This window comes from Eucalyptus grandis, chromosome 5, assembly GCF_016545825.1.
Source record: "Eucalyptus grandis isolate ANBG69807.140 chromosome 5, ASM1654582v1, whole genome shotgun sequence".
NCBI lineage: Eukaryota > Viridiplantae > Streptophyta > Magnoliopsida > Myrtales > Myrtaceae > Eucalyptus > Eucalyptus grandis.
In genome coordinates this window covers 36,320,276-36,336,214 of record NC_052616.1, presented here as the reverse complement: position 1 = coordinate 36,336,214, position 15,939 = coordinate 36,320,276, and the positions used below count along the sequence as shown (strand labels likewise).

The 15,939-nt window shown below is 36.3% G+C and overlaps 1 protein-coding gene and 1 non-coding gene across 11 annotated transcripts; both read right to left on the bottom strand.

The window, feature by feature from the left end:
• Positions 1-701: 701 nt before the first annotated feature.
• Positions 702-6,400, bottom strand: LOC104444742. Of its 10 annotated transcripts, none has more exons than XR_005551367.1 (8): positions 5,925-6,400; positions 5,693-5,823; positions 4,978-5,066; positions 4,547-4,606; positions 3,602-4,454; positions 3,273-3,415; positions 3,089-3,184; positions 702-1,321 (listed from the first exon to the last, which is right to left on the bottom strand). It is a non-coding gene; the product is annotated as an uncharacterized LOC104444742 (transcript). The 10 variants fall into 10 exon arrangements; XR_005551366.1 differs by having other exon boundaries at positions 4,375-4,454; XR_005551360.1 differs by having other exon boundaries at positions 3,273-3,407; positions 4,375-4,454.
• A 242-nt stretch (positions 6,401-6,642) lies between these two features.
• On the bottom strand, positions 6,643-15,074 carry LOC104444948 (TMV resistance protein N-like). Its single transcript, XM_018873669.2, has 6 exons — positions 14,520-15,074; positions 11,867-12,971; positions 11,496-11,774; positions 8,274-9,125; positions 7,217-7,966; positions 6,643-7,073 (listed from the first exon to the last, which is right to left on the bottom strand). Exons 1-5 carry the CDS (start codon positions 14,990-14,992, stop codon positions 7,352-7,354), a joined length of 3,324 nt encoding a protein of 1,107 aa, XP_018729214.2. The 5' UTR covers positions 14,993-15,074; the 3' UTR covers positions 6,643-7,073; positions 7,217-7,351.
• Positions 15,075-15,939: the final 865 nt, after the last annotated feature.

Here is a 15,939-nt window from a genome sequence, read left to right as displayed (position 1 = left end):
CGGTTCTTCAAAGAAAGGGAAAATCGGTGCTAGGTTGTAGCACGCCTAAGAAGTGCGTATCACATGGCAACTGTAGCCAAACCCTATTCCCCGTGCTGATTCTTTTCTGCCGAGAGGCCCGACTCTACTAAGGAACGAGTCGAGGGCCAATGGCCCAATGGCCTTTAAGTAAGGCCCCACATCCCTTGGCGCTTTCGATTTTTTCATTTAAATAAAGGGGTGAAGACACTTATTTCTTCAAGGTTACTTCTGTGGGCAAAAGTCCACCTAATGAACGGATACAGAGATAGTATCTATTGAATCGATTTTCTTCTTTGAATCAACTCCTGGAATCATTAGGAAGTCAGCACGTGGGCAATGCTCTTTGATTAAAGAGGGAGAAGACAAGATATCGATAGTTGAGGCAGTAGAGAATTTCTAACTACGAGTCTGTTTGAAAGCTAACTTCATGCCCAAGTGCAGATACAGTAACAATATGGAGTACTGACCACACCGAGGGATAGGTCCTGAAGTGAAGGACAGGAACGAGCGGAATCATCTAAGAACTGGTGGAAAAAGAAAAATTGACCATCAAGATTTGAAACTATGTTGCAGCACAATACCACTAATATGTCTTATTCAATCCAATTTCGCCTCTTTAAAAAGAAAATTCAGTCAAAAGAACAGTCAGATCAAATCTAAAAGAGCGACAAATATATTAATGACGACATGAAAGAATAATAATTTACATTGCTCCAGGTGACTAAGTTTGTGATGTCGACACGAATGAAATCAAAGAAGAATTTGCAAGTAACTGCCGCCTTTGATACTTTACAACTGGGAAGAAAAATCTCGTGCTATAACAGATTAGATGAGTTCAGGTGGTTAGAAGTCAGAGTCTATTTCATTGAAAAAATCTCTTTTTTGCAGAATAGAGTTTGTATTCCAATTGACCTTCGGAGCTGAAACAGTAGCTTTTTCTATTTAAGTTTCTAGCTCGTAATTCCCATACTTTGGAGAAGATGGCAATCAAGGCTAAGATGCACAAGAGTACGAAATGGGAAACTTCGAATTCAGTTGATCTCTGAACATTGCTCGAAGAGGCACGGAGGTTATACTTAATTGTCCTTTTGTCGTAAGTAATGGCAAAGTCTCATCAGTCTCATGGCACTGGTGTGTCTGTCATCACTTTTGGCCATCGTGAACCGTCACTCTGGACGGTAGAAGCACCAGCATCCTTTTCTCTGTACCTATCAGCCTCACATGAAAGGGGGAACATAGATGAAATTCTTGTACAAACCAGCCAATAATTTCAATGATTCACCATTTTCCCTAGCTCAGCCTGAAACCCGAGACAGATTCCATTTTCAAAACATGTCTGTATATCATGCAAGAGATAATTTAGCAGACTAATTGACAAAGCACTTTGCGAAAGAAGGTAATATCTAAGGAAACACAAGTTCCCTGATAGGAGAGTTTAGGAAGTTTCCATTACAGTACTAAGAATATCAATATTAAGTAATGTCTGTACTCCAGGAAATAGGTTTTCATGCAAGCATATTATCTCTGAAGTGTACCATTTGATTCAATTGACGGTAACTAGGCTCCCTAAAGTGGCATTGACTTTGACAAAATTCCCGCGTCAATATTTAAAAGAGGTATGTTTTGGGTAAATATGGCCGAAATTTTTTATTTTAAGGATACCTTTAGGTCCTAATGTCCTTGAAAAACAAACAACACATTGTAAACCGGGTGATACTTATATGTTTTTATCTTGGATAGGTAACTTCTCTTCAGAGAAATATCTGCACCAGTGATCTGATAGAGAATGATTTTTTGATGACTTGTATACGAGTACTAGGGGAACTAGGATCAGTTCCCATCAGCTACATCTTCCAAACATTGCATAAGATTCATGCTCACCATTATAACCATGGACTCATTCTCTCTATCATGAAACTATGCCATAATCACGGCTAGTTTTGGAGCTCTAGAGGGTGGAAATTGAGCAAGGTGGTGCATTATCTGCAAGATGAGTCCTCTTGCTTGATATCATATTCAGAATGGCAATGAGCTAGATCATGTTCCCTACAATGCTTTTGACTAATAATCAGATCATTGGGAGCAGCATAAACTATAAATCTCAAGCTCCAAAAGTCAGAGATTTCCTGGCTTATTTTTTTTCCCCTAAATTTTTTGTTTGGATGCATTCTTAGCACATCTCTTGCTTCTTCGCCTTGTCCTGGAACATGTCATTTCAAGACCAATTCTTAAATGGACAATGTCCGTAATCTAGGTTAGCTACTCTGTGTAACAGATCCCGTTACATTATGTTTTTACTTTTATGTCAACAAAGTCTGATTAAAACATTTTATGAGTTCTGAACAAGCTTAGGAAACATAAAATATTAGATCATGGCAGCATCAGACAGATAAAAAAATCACACTGGAAAGCCAAATATACACCACAATTTAACAGGCACGTATTCTCATATATGCAAGAATAGACACTCGCAACTTAAAAACCAGAAAAGAGATTTCTTTATCAAGTACTTTGCACATGGCATATTGGAAGATTTTAAATAAGATAACATTAAAGACATCAAACAATCTCACAGCAGTGAAAAAAAGTGAGGAAAAAAAAAAAAAATAAACAGGGGGGAAAGTGAAAAGGAAAGAAAACACTAATGTTAGTTTAGTGTGTAGCACTTCCTGAGACTGTAAATTTTTTAGGGCAAATAAAAAAATACAGAAATGTCTAACATGTCACAAAATATTTAAGTAAAAGGAAACAAAGTGGGGAAAGAAAGAATTAATATACACTTCTTGATGCTTCCAGCAACTCCACTTTCTTCCTATTAGACTCGGTAAAGGACATTAAAGATGGAAAATTAGTTTTACAAATTTCCATTTTTTTTCATGGTCATGTGTTGCAATATTCAAAGTGCAAAACAAACATAATCACTAAGAATCCACATCCAGCAATAATCAACATAAAGAAGCACAGATGACCTCCAATAAGCTTTAGTCATCAACCACCGTATGTCACAATTTCAAAGTGGAGCTAAGTAAAGACGAAATCAGCAACATAAGCAAGTGAAGAAACTCACCTAGTCATGCCTTGGAGCTACTTGAATGCAAAGAAAGTATTGAGCAACCGCGTCCAAGTTTATCATTTGCACAGCCGTTATATACTTCATTTATGCCTGGAAAAGGGTTAAGAGTCATCTAATCATAGGAATAAACAAATTCTAGGGAAGTTTAGTTTTGTTTCATTATGATCAACAGATGTACCCATGATCGACAATGCTCACAAATTATGGTTCATATGTCACATGAAGCAGAATGCTGAAAGCTTCTCTATAACTTCCGTAGCCAAAAATCCAGTCCTCTGCCACTGTTCAAGAGGAACATCAAGAGCTTCCATCTCTGCATGTCTTGTTGCCCACAAAAGCACAAGGAGGAAACAAAGCAAGCATATCAATTTTAGGAGCTATGTCAGAGAGACAGCTGCTCTTGCTGTAGTTTCAACATAAATTTAGGCGATGAATTTGATGAGAAATGTTTTATTCTTTTAGTTAACTGTTTGAGACTATATATAAGATTGATAAGGCATATACTACCTAAAGTCAACAAGATGCTCACTTGAAGTTGCCAAGAGTCTCACTCCACCTTTTCTAACAGTATTTTGTTATATATATCCCTGAAGCAAGGTGCCTTTGGTTTTGAATCATTCTCCAAAAAGATACTACAGGGCAAATATTTTGGCATCAACTATCCATTTCTGTCCACAAAATCATTTATAGTTGTGTATTGTCACCACATAACTATGAATGACAGCAACAGACTATTAGATAAGAGATGTCTTCTAGAAACCAGGCTCAAACTATTTGTGTAAATTTGGTCATTGTATGAAGGAATGTGGCCAAGGAGCAGGTTCTTACAGCATTAAAGGCAGTACAATACTGACAATGCATTTTCATGCCAAAAAAGTATATCATAAATCCAGCTATGACACAGCCTAAGAAAACACCATTAGGAACTTCACCAAAGTAGATAAAGACTGCAATATGGTTCTAGACAGAGCATAGTGGCAAATGAAAAACGTCAAACATTGGAATAATAAAGCAAGATTACGATTGTTGTCAGCCACAACCACATTTTATGAAAGAATAATGAGAACAAACCCTTTACATCATTATAATGCATGGATATCCCAATTATTAACCGATTTGTGCATATATATTATTTTATCATAAAGAAATAATTAAGGGAGGAACATAAAATATCAACAATAAACTATGAACAGACTCTCAAGGGTATCAATTCAGAACAACAACAAAGTGCCATTGGCCAAAATTTATAGAAGGGGCTAGAGAAGCAATGATAAACATACATTTCGGGTCTCATTACACCAGTTTCTTCCTGCTGCAATAACGTTTGCATCCTCAACAATCGCACAGCTATTCAATCAAGCTATAACATAAATAATTTTTGAGATCATTCACTAATGAAGACTGAAATACTAATTATCTTAGTAGAAAAAAAGCAACATATCTGAAATGCACCTGGTTACTGAAAACCAGTTTCTTACATGACTGGAACAGGCTGTGCAGAGCAAGCTTTGCCTTATACAAGAAAGGCAAATAGGTCTTGTTATTTGTTAGGAGAAAAAATATGAGGACAATGGACAACTAGAGAAAATCAGCACCAAGTTGCCAGCAGTAGAAATATTTCAGTATTAATATGCAGCTACTAATGGAATGAATTTATATCTCGTGGCTATAAGATCAAGATTGTGTGAGTCTGGTATAATATGCTGGTCACAAACTTCCAAGTAATGATTATTAATACATACTCATCTTGTAATTCAGATGCAAATCCCACCTAACACTCAAACTGGTATGGCTCTAACAACACTAAAGCAAAAACAACTAATTTGAGAAACTACATGTTACTCTTTCCAATGTGTCTTATTATTGGCTCCTCAAAAGTTTACCTTTCATTAATCAGGTTTCACTCAAACATTCAAGAAGCATCTAGGAGTTTTAGCTTCTTGATCATTTTCCTTCTTAAAAGCCAAGGCACCTGAGGATAAAAAAAGAATCCTAAACTATTGTGAATTCCTTAGAAATCAGAATTGACAATTAGCTTCTTGTGCTTTTGCCTCTATTCTGCTGAATAATTGATGTAAACTCCGTGTTTCTCGTGATTATTTCTTTTTCATATCTACATTCCATAGGGCAAAAGAAAATAACCACCAAAGCAATTATCCATGGGCACAACCGATGTTGATATTACTCTCACTCCAAGTGAATTTGGTTTTCAATTCTACCTAGTTGCCAATGTCAAGAAGTGGTTAAAGGCCTCGACTGTCAAGCAACCTTTCCTCGTGGCTTGCCATCTCACTGCATCTTCTTTATTCCTCTATGGTTTTGCCCCTTCAGGTGCCTCAAAAAACATATTCTTATGATAAGTACATACTACGAATCCACATTTCCTAGACACCCCAAAAACACCCAAATCCCTCCCTCCCGACCTACAGCACCCGGATTTGCTCAATTTTTTGCCTGAAAAGGGGACTGAACCAACCCATGTACGCCCTCCTCCCCATTATATCACTCTCCCTACCCTGTTCTTCTTTTGAACCTAGACTTCACCTACTTCTTTCAATAAATTGCCTCCTATGAAATCAAGAGAAGGAAAAGCTATACCTTCCAGAGATTGTCGTGGTATTTGCAGCCTGTAATGTCGATAACCTATGAATTCACCATCAAGCATCCACAGACAAAACTTGCGAAGAAACACTGATTCAGCCTCTCTCAAACAGATTCAACGACACATTCTTCAAGTTCCCGCGCAATTGCAGCACCAAACGAACCGAATTCAAAAATCCATCTCAAGCATTCCACCAACTTAATAAAATTCCGACATGCCAAGCGTTACCTCTATAGCAAGCTGCAGGAAGCCCAAAACCTCAGGAGAGAATCTTTCACCTCAAGCTACGTCACCAGTTTCCATGGCCGGTCTCCGTCAGCCGTCGGTTCGGTAGGGACTCCGTTTCCGGAAGACGAGCTTCTTCTTCTGTCCGTCGACTCCGTTGGCAGGTGGCGATCTTCAATGCGTGAGAGCTCACTGGCATCTTATCGATGGAGTTGGAAGTTTGGCTATGGCGGAGAAAAGTAAGGAGCTTCCAAACAACGGGAAAATCAGAGAAAATGAACAAAGAGAAGGAAACAATTACAGAATCCGTTTGGGAATTAGAGTTAACTAACTAGGGTTAATAAAAAAAGTAATTGTTTATTTTAAGCAAGCGACCGTCACATATATATTATTTTCTATAATAATGGAAGCGTACTTCTACAAAGACGAAAAATTTCACATTTATGATTTTCAAAAGACGATTTTCAGAAAAATGACATTATGAGTCGTATGTTCGAATCCATTAGTTGAGTGAGGGGAGAGCAATCGAGATTACTCCGTAATTTCATACCCAAGTATAAAAGTGCAAGAATGAGGCTTGAATCGAGGGATCAATCTAAGCGCGAATAAAAGTAGGGGTATTGGAATTGAAATCGGATTGAAAAGAAATAAATCATGAAGCGAAAGTATACGGAAATTAAAGTCCTAGAACCAAAGGCACGAGTAAAGAGATGGTGAAAAAAAAAATTGAAAGGCAAAAGATGGATGAAACTCACGGAGTATTCTTGGTCCTTTATGCTCGCATGGAATGGAACTGTTTTGTGCCTTCTCTTCCAATCTCTCCTCCACCGCATCAAATCCTCATCCCGCGATGATAAACCGCACGGTGATTCCCCACTTTATTCACATGTTCCGACCAAATCTTCACCCATCGTCGCGCCCTTTCCATTTTTGCATGCTCGCCCCATGTAAAAGAGCATGCTGCGATCTTCTTCTTCTTCTTGTTTGCCCAAGCCTCATCACGCGACTCGCCAGCCACGACCTTCGCATGCTTTTCTCGGTCGGACTCATCCTCTCGATATTAGCTTCGAGAAGGTGGTCGAGCTTCTCTCCCCTCGTCGAGTTGTCGCCCAGGGCTGATCATTTTCCTCATTGTAGCTGGCAAAATTAACTCTAGTTGAAGTGGACACATAAAAGTACCTCGATGTCAATATGGGTGAAAGCGGGTACTAGTTACAAGTTGTTCTAAGAAAAGAAAATGAGAAGAACAAGGAAGGAAGAAGGCATTGAAATCAAGATCAGCTCAGTTCACTCACCTACGAATTGCTTCCTTAGCAAGTCTCCCGATTGTCCATACTACAAATGCAGCCAGCCAGCATTACCATGCTCATCTCCATCGGTCAAATATGGAAGTAAACGTCGTCTTGATTAGCTTGCCTAGGGGGAGATTGTCAAATGGAAGTAAACTCACATTTTCTCTTTGATCCTATTTGACTATGTTTCCTGGTGCTCATTTGACAATCTTGCGAGTCCTGTCGACCTACTTCGCTCGAATTATCCTCATGCATAAGTGAACTCCCCATTGGTGAGTCTGTTGATTCATGACCAACCTCGTAGAGTAAAGTTGGATTTATCAACTGATTATCTCGAAGCTCAACCTTTAAATCGTTCCCTAGTTGCTTGCACATTATTCGTAGTCCCCACTCTTTCACGACTCTACCCGATACTGTTAGACTAAATTGTACATAACGCCTATCAATTTGAGCAAAATCAACTACTTCCCATAGCTGATATGGTAAAAGATAATCGACAAAGATATGATTAGAATCCAACGATCCACACCCTCGTCCATGGCAACCCAGCCTTTTTCCATTAGCATGTGGTACAATATCAAATAGATAATCATCTTTATGTTCATCATTATCAAGAACGATGCAAAATGCCCATCCAAGAATTTTCTCATACAAGTCTTCTGAAATCATGAAAGATATAGAACCCTCTTCAATAGGAACAGCCCATTGTGGCATCTCTCCTTCAGGGAGAACTATTCTGAAATCAGGCCAATACTGTTTACAAATAGACAAGTGGAAAGTATTCAAGTTAGTATTAGCACCCAAATGCAAAGATCCTTTGATCCTTGCTTGCATTAATACACATGTGTTTCATGCGGTAGAAATCATTCCTGTAAAAGTACAGGAGCCACTTATGTTACATACGTATACATGCAGAACCACTTCATATTTGTTTGTTTTTCTTAAGCCTTCAATCTTGCATTTTCTACTATTTTAACATACAAGCACACAATGGACCCAGCATGTACTCCACATTGATATGGGTGGTGTTTGTGTGTATGTGAGAGAGAGAGAATCTAACCTTGCTAGGTGAGCCAACCGTGTCAGCCAAACCTCTGTGGACAAGATGATGAATTGAGGTTAAATTTTCATTCTTTTGTAGAGATTTGCAATCATCCGCAAAAAGATAACTCAAAAATGGGGGAAGCTCGGGAATCTCTTGTAATCGATGGCAGTGTCCGACATACAAAGCAAATAAATGATCACGCTTACTGATGGATGTAGGAAGTGTTGTAATATTTCTCTCCGTCAAAGTTAAGTCTTCCAAGAGGGGAAAACAGGAAAGATTCTCAAGAAACTCTACTTCGGATAGATTACATCCCCCAAGGACTAATTCGCGCAAATTTGAAAGTCCAGTCTTCATGCACGGATCATCTAAATCCTTGTACTTTGGAAACTCAATTAAATTCGGGCAATTTTGAACTTCCAAGCTTTCAAGGTTTTGTAACTTATAAATGCTAGACGGAAGGTTTAACAAATTCTTGCATTCATGCAAATGCATTCTTTCCAAAGCAATGAGATTTTCTATTGATATAGGAAGTTCTTTAATAGCAATCCCCTCTAATCTAAGCTCTTTAAGGCTTTCAAGTTTATGTGGAATATCAGGGAACTTTTCAAATTTCGGGCAACCATAAAGATGGAGAGCTTGCAGATTTTTCGTCTTGAGCACATTGGGAAAAACACTAAGTTCATAGCACTCCTTTAAATTCAACACCCGCAACTTGTCAAGATATGCAACGGACTCATGGGTTTCTACCAAGTTTTTGCAATTACTGAAGTCCAATTCCTCGATATTCGGAGTACACGAGAGGTCGGGTGTGTGAACCAATGACTCGCAGCCCCTGAAATAAATGTACTTCAAATTTTGGAAGTCCTGCAAAAACGGAGAAACCAACTTTGATAAACACCCTGAAATTATTATATTTTTGGTCGTCGATAGATGAAGCAATTTGTTTATTTAAAGAAGAAGTGATATGTTGCGGAGTCTAGCCCATGTAAGTTTTTATACATAGATGGGGGAGTCAAACTCGTGAAATGACGGTAATTTAATATCGGATGTCATTCACGTCGTCCATGATTTCATATATTGATCATTAATAATATCATAATTTAATTGGAGGGGCTTAGCTTGATTGGGGTTATAAAATTGGCTACACAACACGTGGGGATGATTGGGTTTCTCAGGGATAATTACATATCCTTGATTGTTATATAATCTACACATTGACCAGGTGTATATGTCAAAATTAAATATGCTCAGGCCACAACACCCTTCATGTGGAAGGAATCAAGGAGCTTCGGCAAATCAGACAACTCGGAACCTATTGATTAACTTTTCATTCAGAGTTACTATAAACTGATTTTGTGAACTGACTTTGTGAGAATTAAATATCATATTGACAAATTAATGAACACTTAGAACCTTTACCGGTAATTTATATTTAAGCAAATTGGAGTTAGCTCTTACCAGTTTACATTTTAGATATTATTCGAAAGAACTGAATAATATATAGACACACAATATAAAAAATTTCGCAAATAAAATTGGTTAGCAATTATATAAAAAAAATTAGAATAAGTATCATTAAAAATCCCAAATCAGCATGCATATTTACCTCTCATTGAATTATTTTTTTTTGGTAAAGTACCCTTATTGATTTTTGTCTCATAAAAATCCTAAATTGGTACGATTATGACATATTTACCTCAAACTAATTTTCATCTAATAAAAAATCCCAAACTAGTACTCCTCATGCAAATTTACCCTCCATTAGTAGACTAAATTAGTTTAGGACTGTGTCACATCATGCATGTGGCAATCACAAAATTCAAGTGAAGTAATGTGGGCCACATGATAAAACTATGCCACATGACAACCATAGAGGCATAGTGAAGTGCCACATGGTGAGTGCATACGTGGACCATGTGACAAAACCATTCCACGTGTGATGTCATATGGCAATCAAAAAACAAAGTGAATTGTCATGTGGCGAGCACAAGAATGAAGAATTTGTTAGGTTTGGCTTTAACTATGTATCATAGATGAATGGGGATATAAATACTTTCACAATGTACTTGCGTAAAGATTAATAGTAAACAAAAAAACATTGGGAAGAAAATAAAAATTTCATGTACTCAATTTAAAATCAGGCTCTGATTTTCAATTAAGAAACTAGTGGAATGCCCCTACCGGATCACTTTTTCTTTTTTTGGGCCTACCCTACTTGATCACTTACATTGACTTAGTTCTGCATACTTTACTAGCAAAGTTCCTAATAAATACTCTATTATGTCCACTTAGAAGTGCTCCTCCTTAAGAAATGATTTAAGCAATTAATAATGCCTTGTTTTATAGAATGGTGCATTCAAACTTTGGACTGAGCTAATTTTATTGATGCTGGACAAATACCCGCCATTTAGGCATGTGAATTGAGTAAGGCTCTATCACTTGATGACTATGTCGGCTACAGCTCAACCAGCTATTCCTTGGGTGTTTTTACCTCTATATACATGTCAACAAGTCGGTTTGTTATACTTTTTTTTCCCCTTTTCTTGAATCACTGTACAATTTTTCTGTAAAATAGATTTGTTTATATGTAAACAACCAACAACAAATTACATTTTAAATTTATTCACTAGGTAGATAAGATAAGATCTCAATGTATATCTATGTCGATAGTTAGAGATATTAGGTTTAGAAAGTATATAAACTTTATCTATATTATTATATAAGGCAAAAATGATCTCCTACTTTAAAAGATTTCAATCCCTTTTTTTTTTTTTATTCCATCCATCAATTATTATCAATTATTTATTTTATAGATATTATACCATGGACAGATACATGAAATTGATTATTTCATTATTTATCTCTCACATGTTTCAATAAGAAAAGTTTAAATTTTCTAATGATGCAATGACCTTCATGAAAAAAATTCAGATCTTGAAATGTCTTTCTCTTTCCACATGTATGTATAAAAATTCTTTTGTTGTTTATTTTATTAACATAAAATTTTCCATTGAGTATTTCCAATAAAGTTGGTCGCCCAATTTTTCAAATGCCAATTTTGCTGCAATTAAAAATATTCTGATGTAAGTAGTTAGCGTCATTTTGTAAGAAAATAGAGAAATGGTTTCTAAAACAGAGGAATGATACTTCCTTTTGTGGACTAGTACATATGATATGCATACACATACACAAATGAGGTGGATAATGAAAAGGTCAATGTAGGTAAATGCTCACCTTAAATTGATTTGGCGCTATTGGAATACTGCAATTGTTGATTTGAAATCCTACTAATTTCTTTCGACCAGAGGAAAATTTTGGAATCCAAGGAGCACCTCCATCCCATTGAAACCATCTTAGCTCATTAGGAAGACAAATGGGACCTTGGAAAGTATTATGCACATTGCGCAAAATGAGCAATCTCAACCTTCTCATTTTTGTAAAAGCCTCAGGATCAACACATATCTCTATCGGCTCAAGTGTGTCCAACACTATGGCTTTTACAGCACAATTTCCCTATATATACAAGGCAATTTAGGTTATGCATGTTCAATAATTAGAGAAAAAAAGATAAGGAGCAAATTTTTTATAATATTTGCAAGTCTTACCATGTCACTTGACAGAACATCGACAATGTCATCATGCAACCATAGTCTGCTGCGTCTCCCAGGATCATCACTTTCTTGGTTCACAATATCCATACCCATCAATTGAATCAAGTCATGCATCTGTATGTTCCTAGACTCAATTCTTATCAAGGACCTCTCCATGAGAATTTTTAATCCTATTACCGCATTAAGATCGCAACTGTGGAGAACTTTCTTTACATACTCATTATCCCACCCCTTAAAGAAGCAGGCAATATGGAGAAAGATCTCTTTCACTTTTGGCTCTAGTCCACCATAACTTATTTTGAGCACATCATTGATGCCTTTCTTAGGAGTCGTAGAAATTTCATCTAGTGCACTTTCCCATTCATATTCTCTTCTTCCACGTAAGAAGGAACCCATTACCTCAAGTGCTAGAGGAAGGCCTTTAGCATGATTTAGAACACTATCCACTAGATCTGTCCTGATTTTAAAGTTTTGGTGCGTTGGAAAAGCATGCTTACTAAATAGTTCACGAGCATCACTGTCATCCAATTCTTTAACTTCGTACACATGATCTTGATCTATCCCGAGATAAGTTAGCAAATGGCTATCTCTTGTAGTAACCATGATCCTACTTCCATTATGAAACCACTTACCTTCTCCCACTAAGGCATGTAACTGGCTCAAGTCATTCACATCATCAAGGATGAGGAAAACTTTTTTGCGACAAAGTCTTTCTTGTATTAGATGAATACCTCTAGCAACATTGGACACTACTAATCTTTCTTTCAGTGCTAATATCTCAAATAGTAATTCTACTTGCAAAGTAACTAAATCTTTGCAATCATTTGAAACTTCTCGAACATTCGCCAAAAAACATGAATTCTCGAATTGATTGAAAATATCATTATAAACGGCTTTGGCTAAAGTCGTCTTTCCTATGCCTCCCTGTCCCCACAATCCCACCATGAGAACATTGTCATCGGACTCAAGGTTTAACATCGATTTCAACTTATCCACTTGGGAATCAATACCAACAGGATGCATAGCAACATGCAAAAGTGTTCGGTCTAGGTGAGTGGAGATTTCTGTCACAATTCTTTGTATAAGCACTGACTCATCTCTGAAAAAAAAATTGTGACATCGTTTTAGCAATTTGAATAAGCAAATAACAGCAATTACTAGCCAACAATGACAAAAGCAGTGCATTACAATTTCACATAACCACAGCCAAAACAAATGTTTTCCCACTGAGTTGAATTAGAACTCAAAAGAGCTCCACACCATTCAAAACAAGTTCAGGGTTCAACTTTTACTCATCCAAGTGATTCACGTTCTTTTGATTTATACATGACGATTTAATTATTTTTCTTGTTGAACTGTTATTTATGATTTATTTATATGCTTAATCAAAAAAAATTGTCTAGGACTTTGAATGATGGTTAATATTTTGATTCGAAAACTATTAAAATACCTTAAAGCACAATATTATTGCCTTACATTGCTTGTACAGACTAATTATCCTGTATCAAGCGTTGCGAACTTTCTCATTCCTTCCAAATAAATGGGGTAAATGCAATAACATATACTTAACATTTTGTCTATTGATTGATCAAGTTTTAGCATTTTATATTGTTTCAAATAAGTTAGTAAAACTTTCAGGAAGTCCTATTGTCAATTTTTTTACGGGAAAAAGCCACGTGTCTATTCTATGGTTAGCTACATGAGATGTTTCAAACTCAAAATGCAACCGGTAACAAGTTTATGACTCGGTTGACCAAAATTGAAAATTTGTAGAACTCAAAATGAAAGGTGAAGAACTCAAATAGCCCACAAACAAAACGTTTAGTACTTTTATTATAACTTCGAGGAGGGTAACAAGGATCCAAAAGAAAAAGCAATGGACCTTACTCGAATGAAACAACTCTTAGCAAAAGCTAAAGGCAGAATTCTACTGTTTCATGCCGAATTTTTTTTCTTTTTTTTGTGACAATGAATGTCAAAATGTGCTTGTAAGTATCACAAGCTGTCGGTGACAAAAAAATTAGTGGCTTTTTCTTTCTCATAACTTGTTAGTACCTTACCAACGATTTTATAAAATCACCAATCTTTTTAATATATAGTAAATAACTAATCTTTTGTACAAACTTACCAAAATTCATTTGCATAACTTACGGCCTCCAACGTACAAACTTTTATATGAAATTACCAACATATATTAGAGTGACTTATCAACAATTGTTATATTAACTAATTACCTACTAGTTTTAGGTTATTAGCTCTCAATTGAGCACCTTATCTTTTTTTAATTTACCATCTTCTTTGTTGAGTTACAAACTCTCATTTGAATTACGTTTACCAACTTCTCTACAATTAACATACCAATTAAGTTAGGGTTATCAATTATTGTTTGAGTTACTTGCCAATTTTATTTTATTTTCTTAACTAAGTCTTAGATTTACTAACTCTTATGTGAAATTCCTAACTTAAGCCACTTAAGAATTTTCAGGAATGATAAGATGAAGCACCTCTCTCTCTCTCTCTCTCTCTCTATATATATATATATATATCTCTGTGTGTGTAGATCCTTTTTTTTTTTTCAAAACAAACAATATCTACACTTACATGCAATATAGCTTCTTATGCAAAATATGGACTCCACTCTACTTACCCATCTTTCAAAGGCCATCCGGACAAGTAACTAGCATAAGAAAGAGCTTTCTCCCATCTCTTCACTTCCTTTGAATCCTTCCCATACTTGGACTCATGCTTAACCATAGCATCTCTATAGCTCCCTCTTGGTGTTCTCAATTCTCTGGGTTCCACTTTGTAAAATAAAGGAAAGACCATGAGATCTCTTTCTTTCTTACAGTCAATGATTTTCACCAACTCTTCCAAACACCACCATGAGGAAGCATAATCCTTGGAGAAAACGATTATCGCGATCTGTGATTCCTCGATCGCCTTCATAAGCGCCAGATCTATTTGTTCTCCTTTCCTAAGCTCCTCATTATCAACATAAGTGTAGATTCCTTTCTGATCAAGAGCTTTGTAGAGATGACCGAGGAAGTTATTTCGGACGTCCTCGCCTCTGAAACTCAAGAACACATGGTATTTCCTTTCAGATTTCAGTGAAGAAGCCATTAGATGATGGAGTTCAACAATCAACAACGAGCATTAGCTTAAGATTTGGTAAAGTATTTTCAGGTAGTTCGCTTGCTATTCAATCTTCTTGTTCATTTATTCTTACACTAGAGGACGGAGGCGCATGACTTTTTGAGGGCAGGTCAACAAAAAATAAAATTAGAAATTTGGAAAATGGTGGTGCTTATGATGGAGCAAGATATCTAATAAGTGTGAACAGAGACTATTTTTCTCGAGGATTGCATATCCCGGGTTATACGGATTGCTGAGTGACATCGTTTGTTTGTTTGATATTGAATTTATTAATAAACTGTCGACAAATCTAACAGGTCATAGTAGACTCAATTATTGCACAAATGGACAAACAACTTTAGAGTAGTGACTTTTCAGGATCACTAATAAAGAAACTCTACTAGCTTCCTCGAAAGCACATCCACGTCCTCGGAGTTGCTGTTTCTTCTTTGCTAAGTAGCAATTAAACACATAACCCCTCAAAAGACATATCATTGTACGAACAATTAAATATATTAGCGAAGAATAAAATTAAATCTATTAATAAAATTAGAACTGTGAAAATGGTGCTGAAGTGTGGACCACTATATCTAATAGCTGTGAACCCATCAACTTATTTTCACCAGAGATCAGAAACCACGGTATTATTCGGATCACCTTCTTTCACACGAGTTTGTCCGTTTTTATATTAAATTTATCGTGAAATTGTTGATGCACTTGACCAATCAAAAAAAGTATTTTCAATTTAACGTATTGGATTCGAGCGAATGCCTTTCGTTTATTTAGTCTTCGTTTTCTTTTGGAAAATGAAGTATTTTATGTCATTAGGTTAGCTTTTATCATATGCTCACTAATAAAAAAAATTATGGTTACCTTGAAATGGCAATTCCAACCTCCAAGTAGTCGTTTCTTCTTTGATTTCTTTTCTTTAAACT

Bases quoted from the DNA above. Each gene is read 5' to 3' on its own strand.
- LOC104444948 (XM_018873669.2), bottom strand. From the start codon at position 14,992: ATGGCTTCTTCACTGAAATCTGAAAGGAAATACCATGTGTTCTTGAGT. The intron at 11,775-11,866 runs GTAAGACTTGCA...TTGTATATATAG, and splicing joins ATGTTCTGTCAAGTGACATG to GGAAATTGTGCTGTAAAAGC. The intron at 9,126-11,495 runs GTGAGCATTTAC...CCGTTTTTGCAG, and splicing joins TAGCGCCAAATCAATTTAAG to GACTTCCAAAATTTGAAGTA.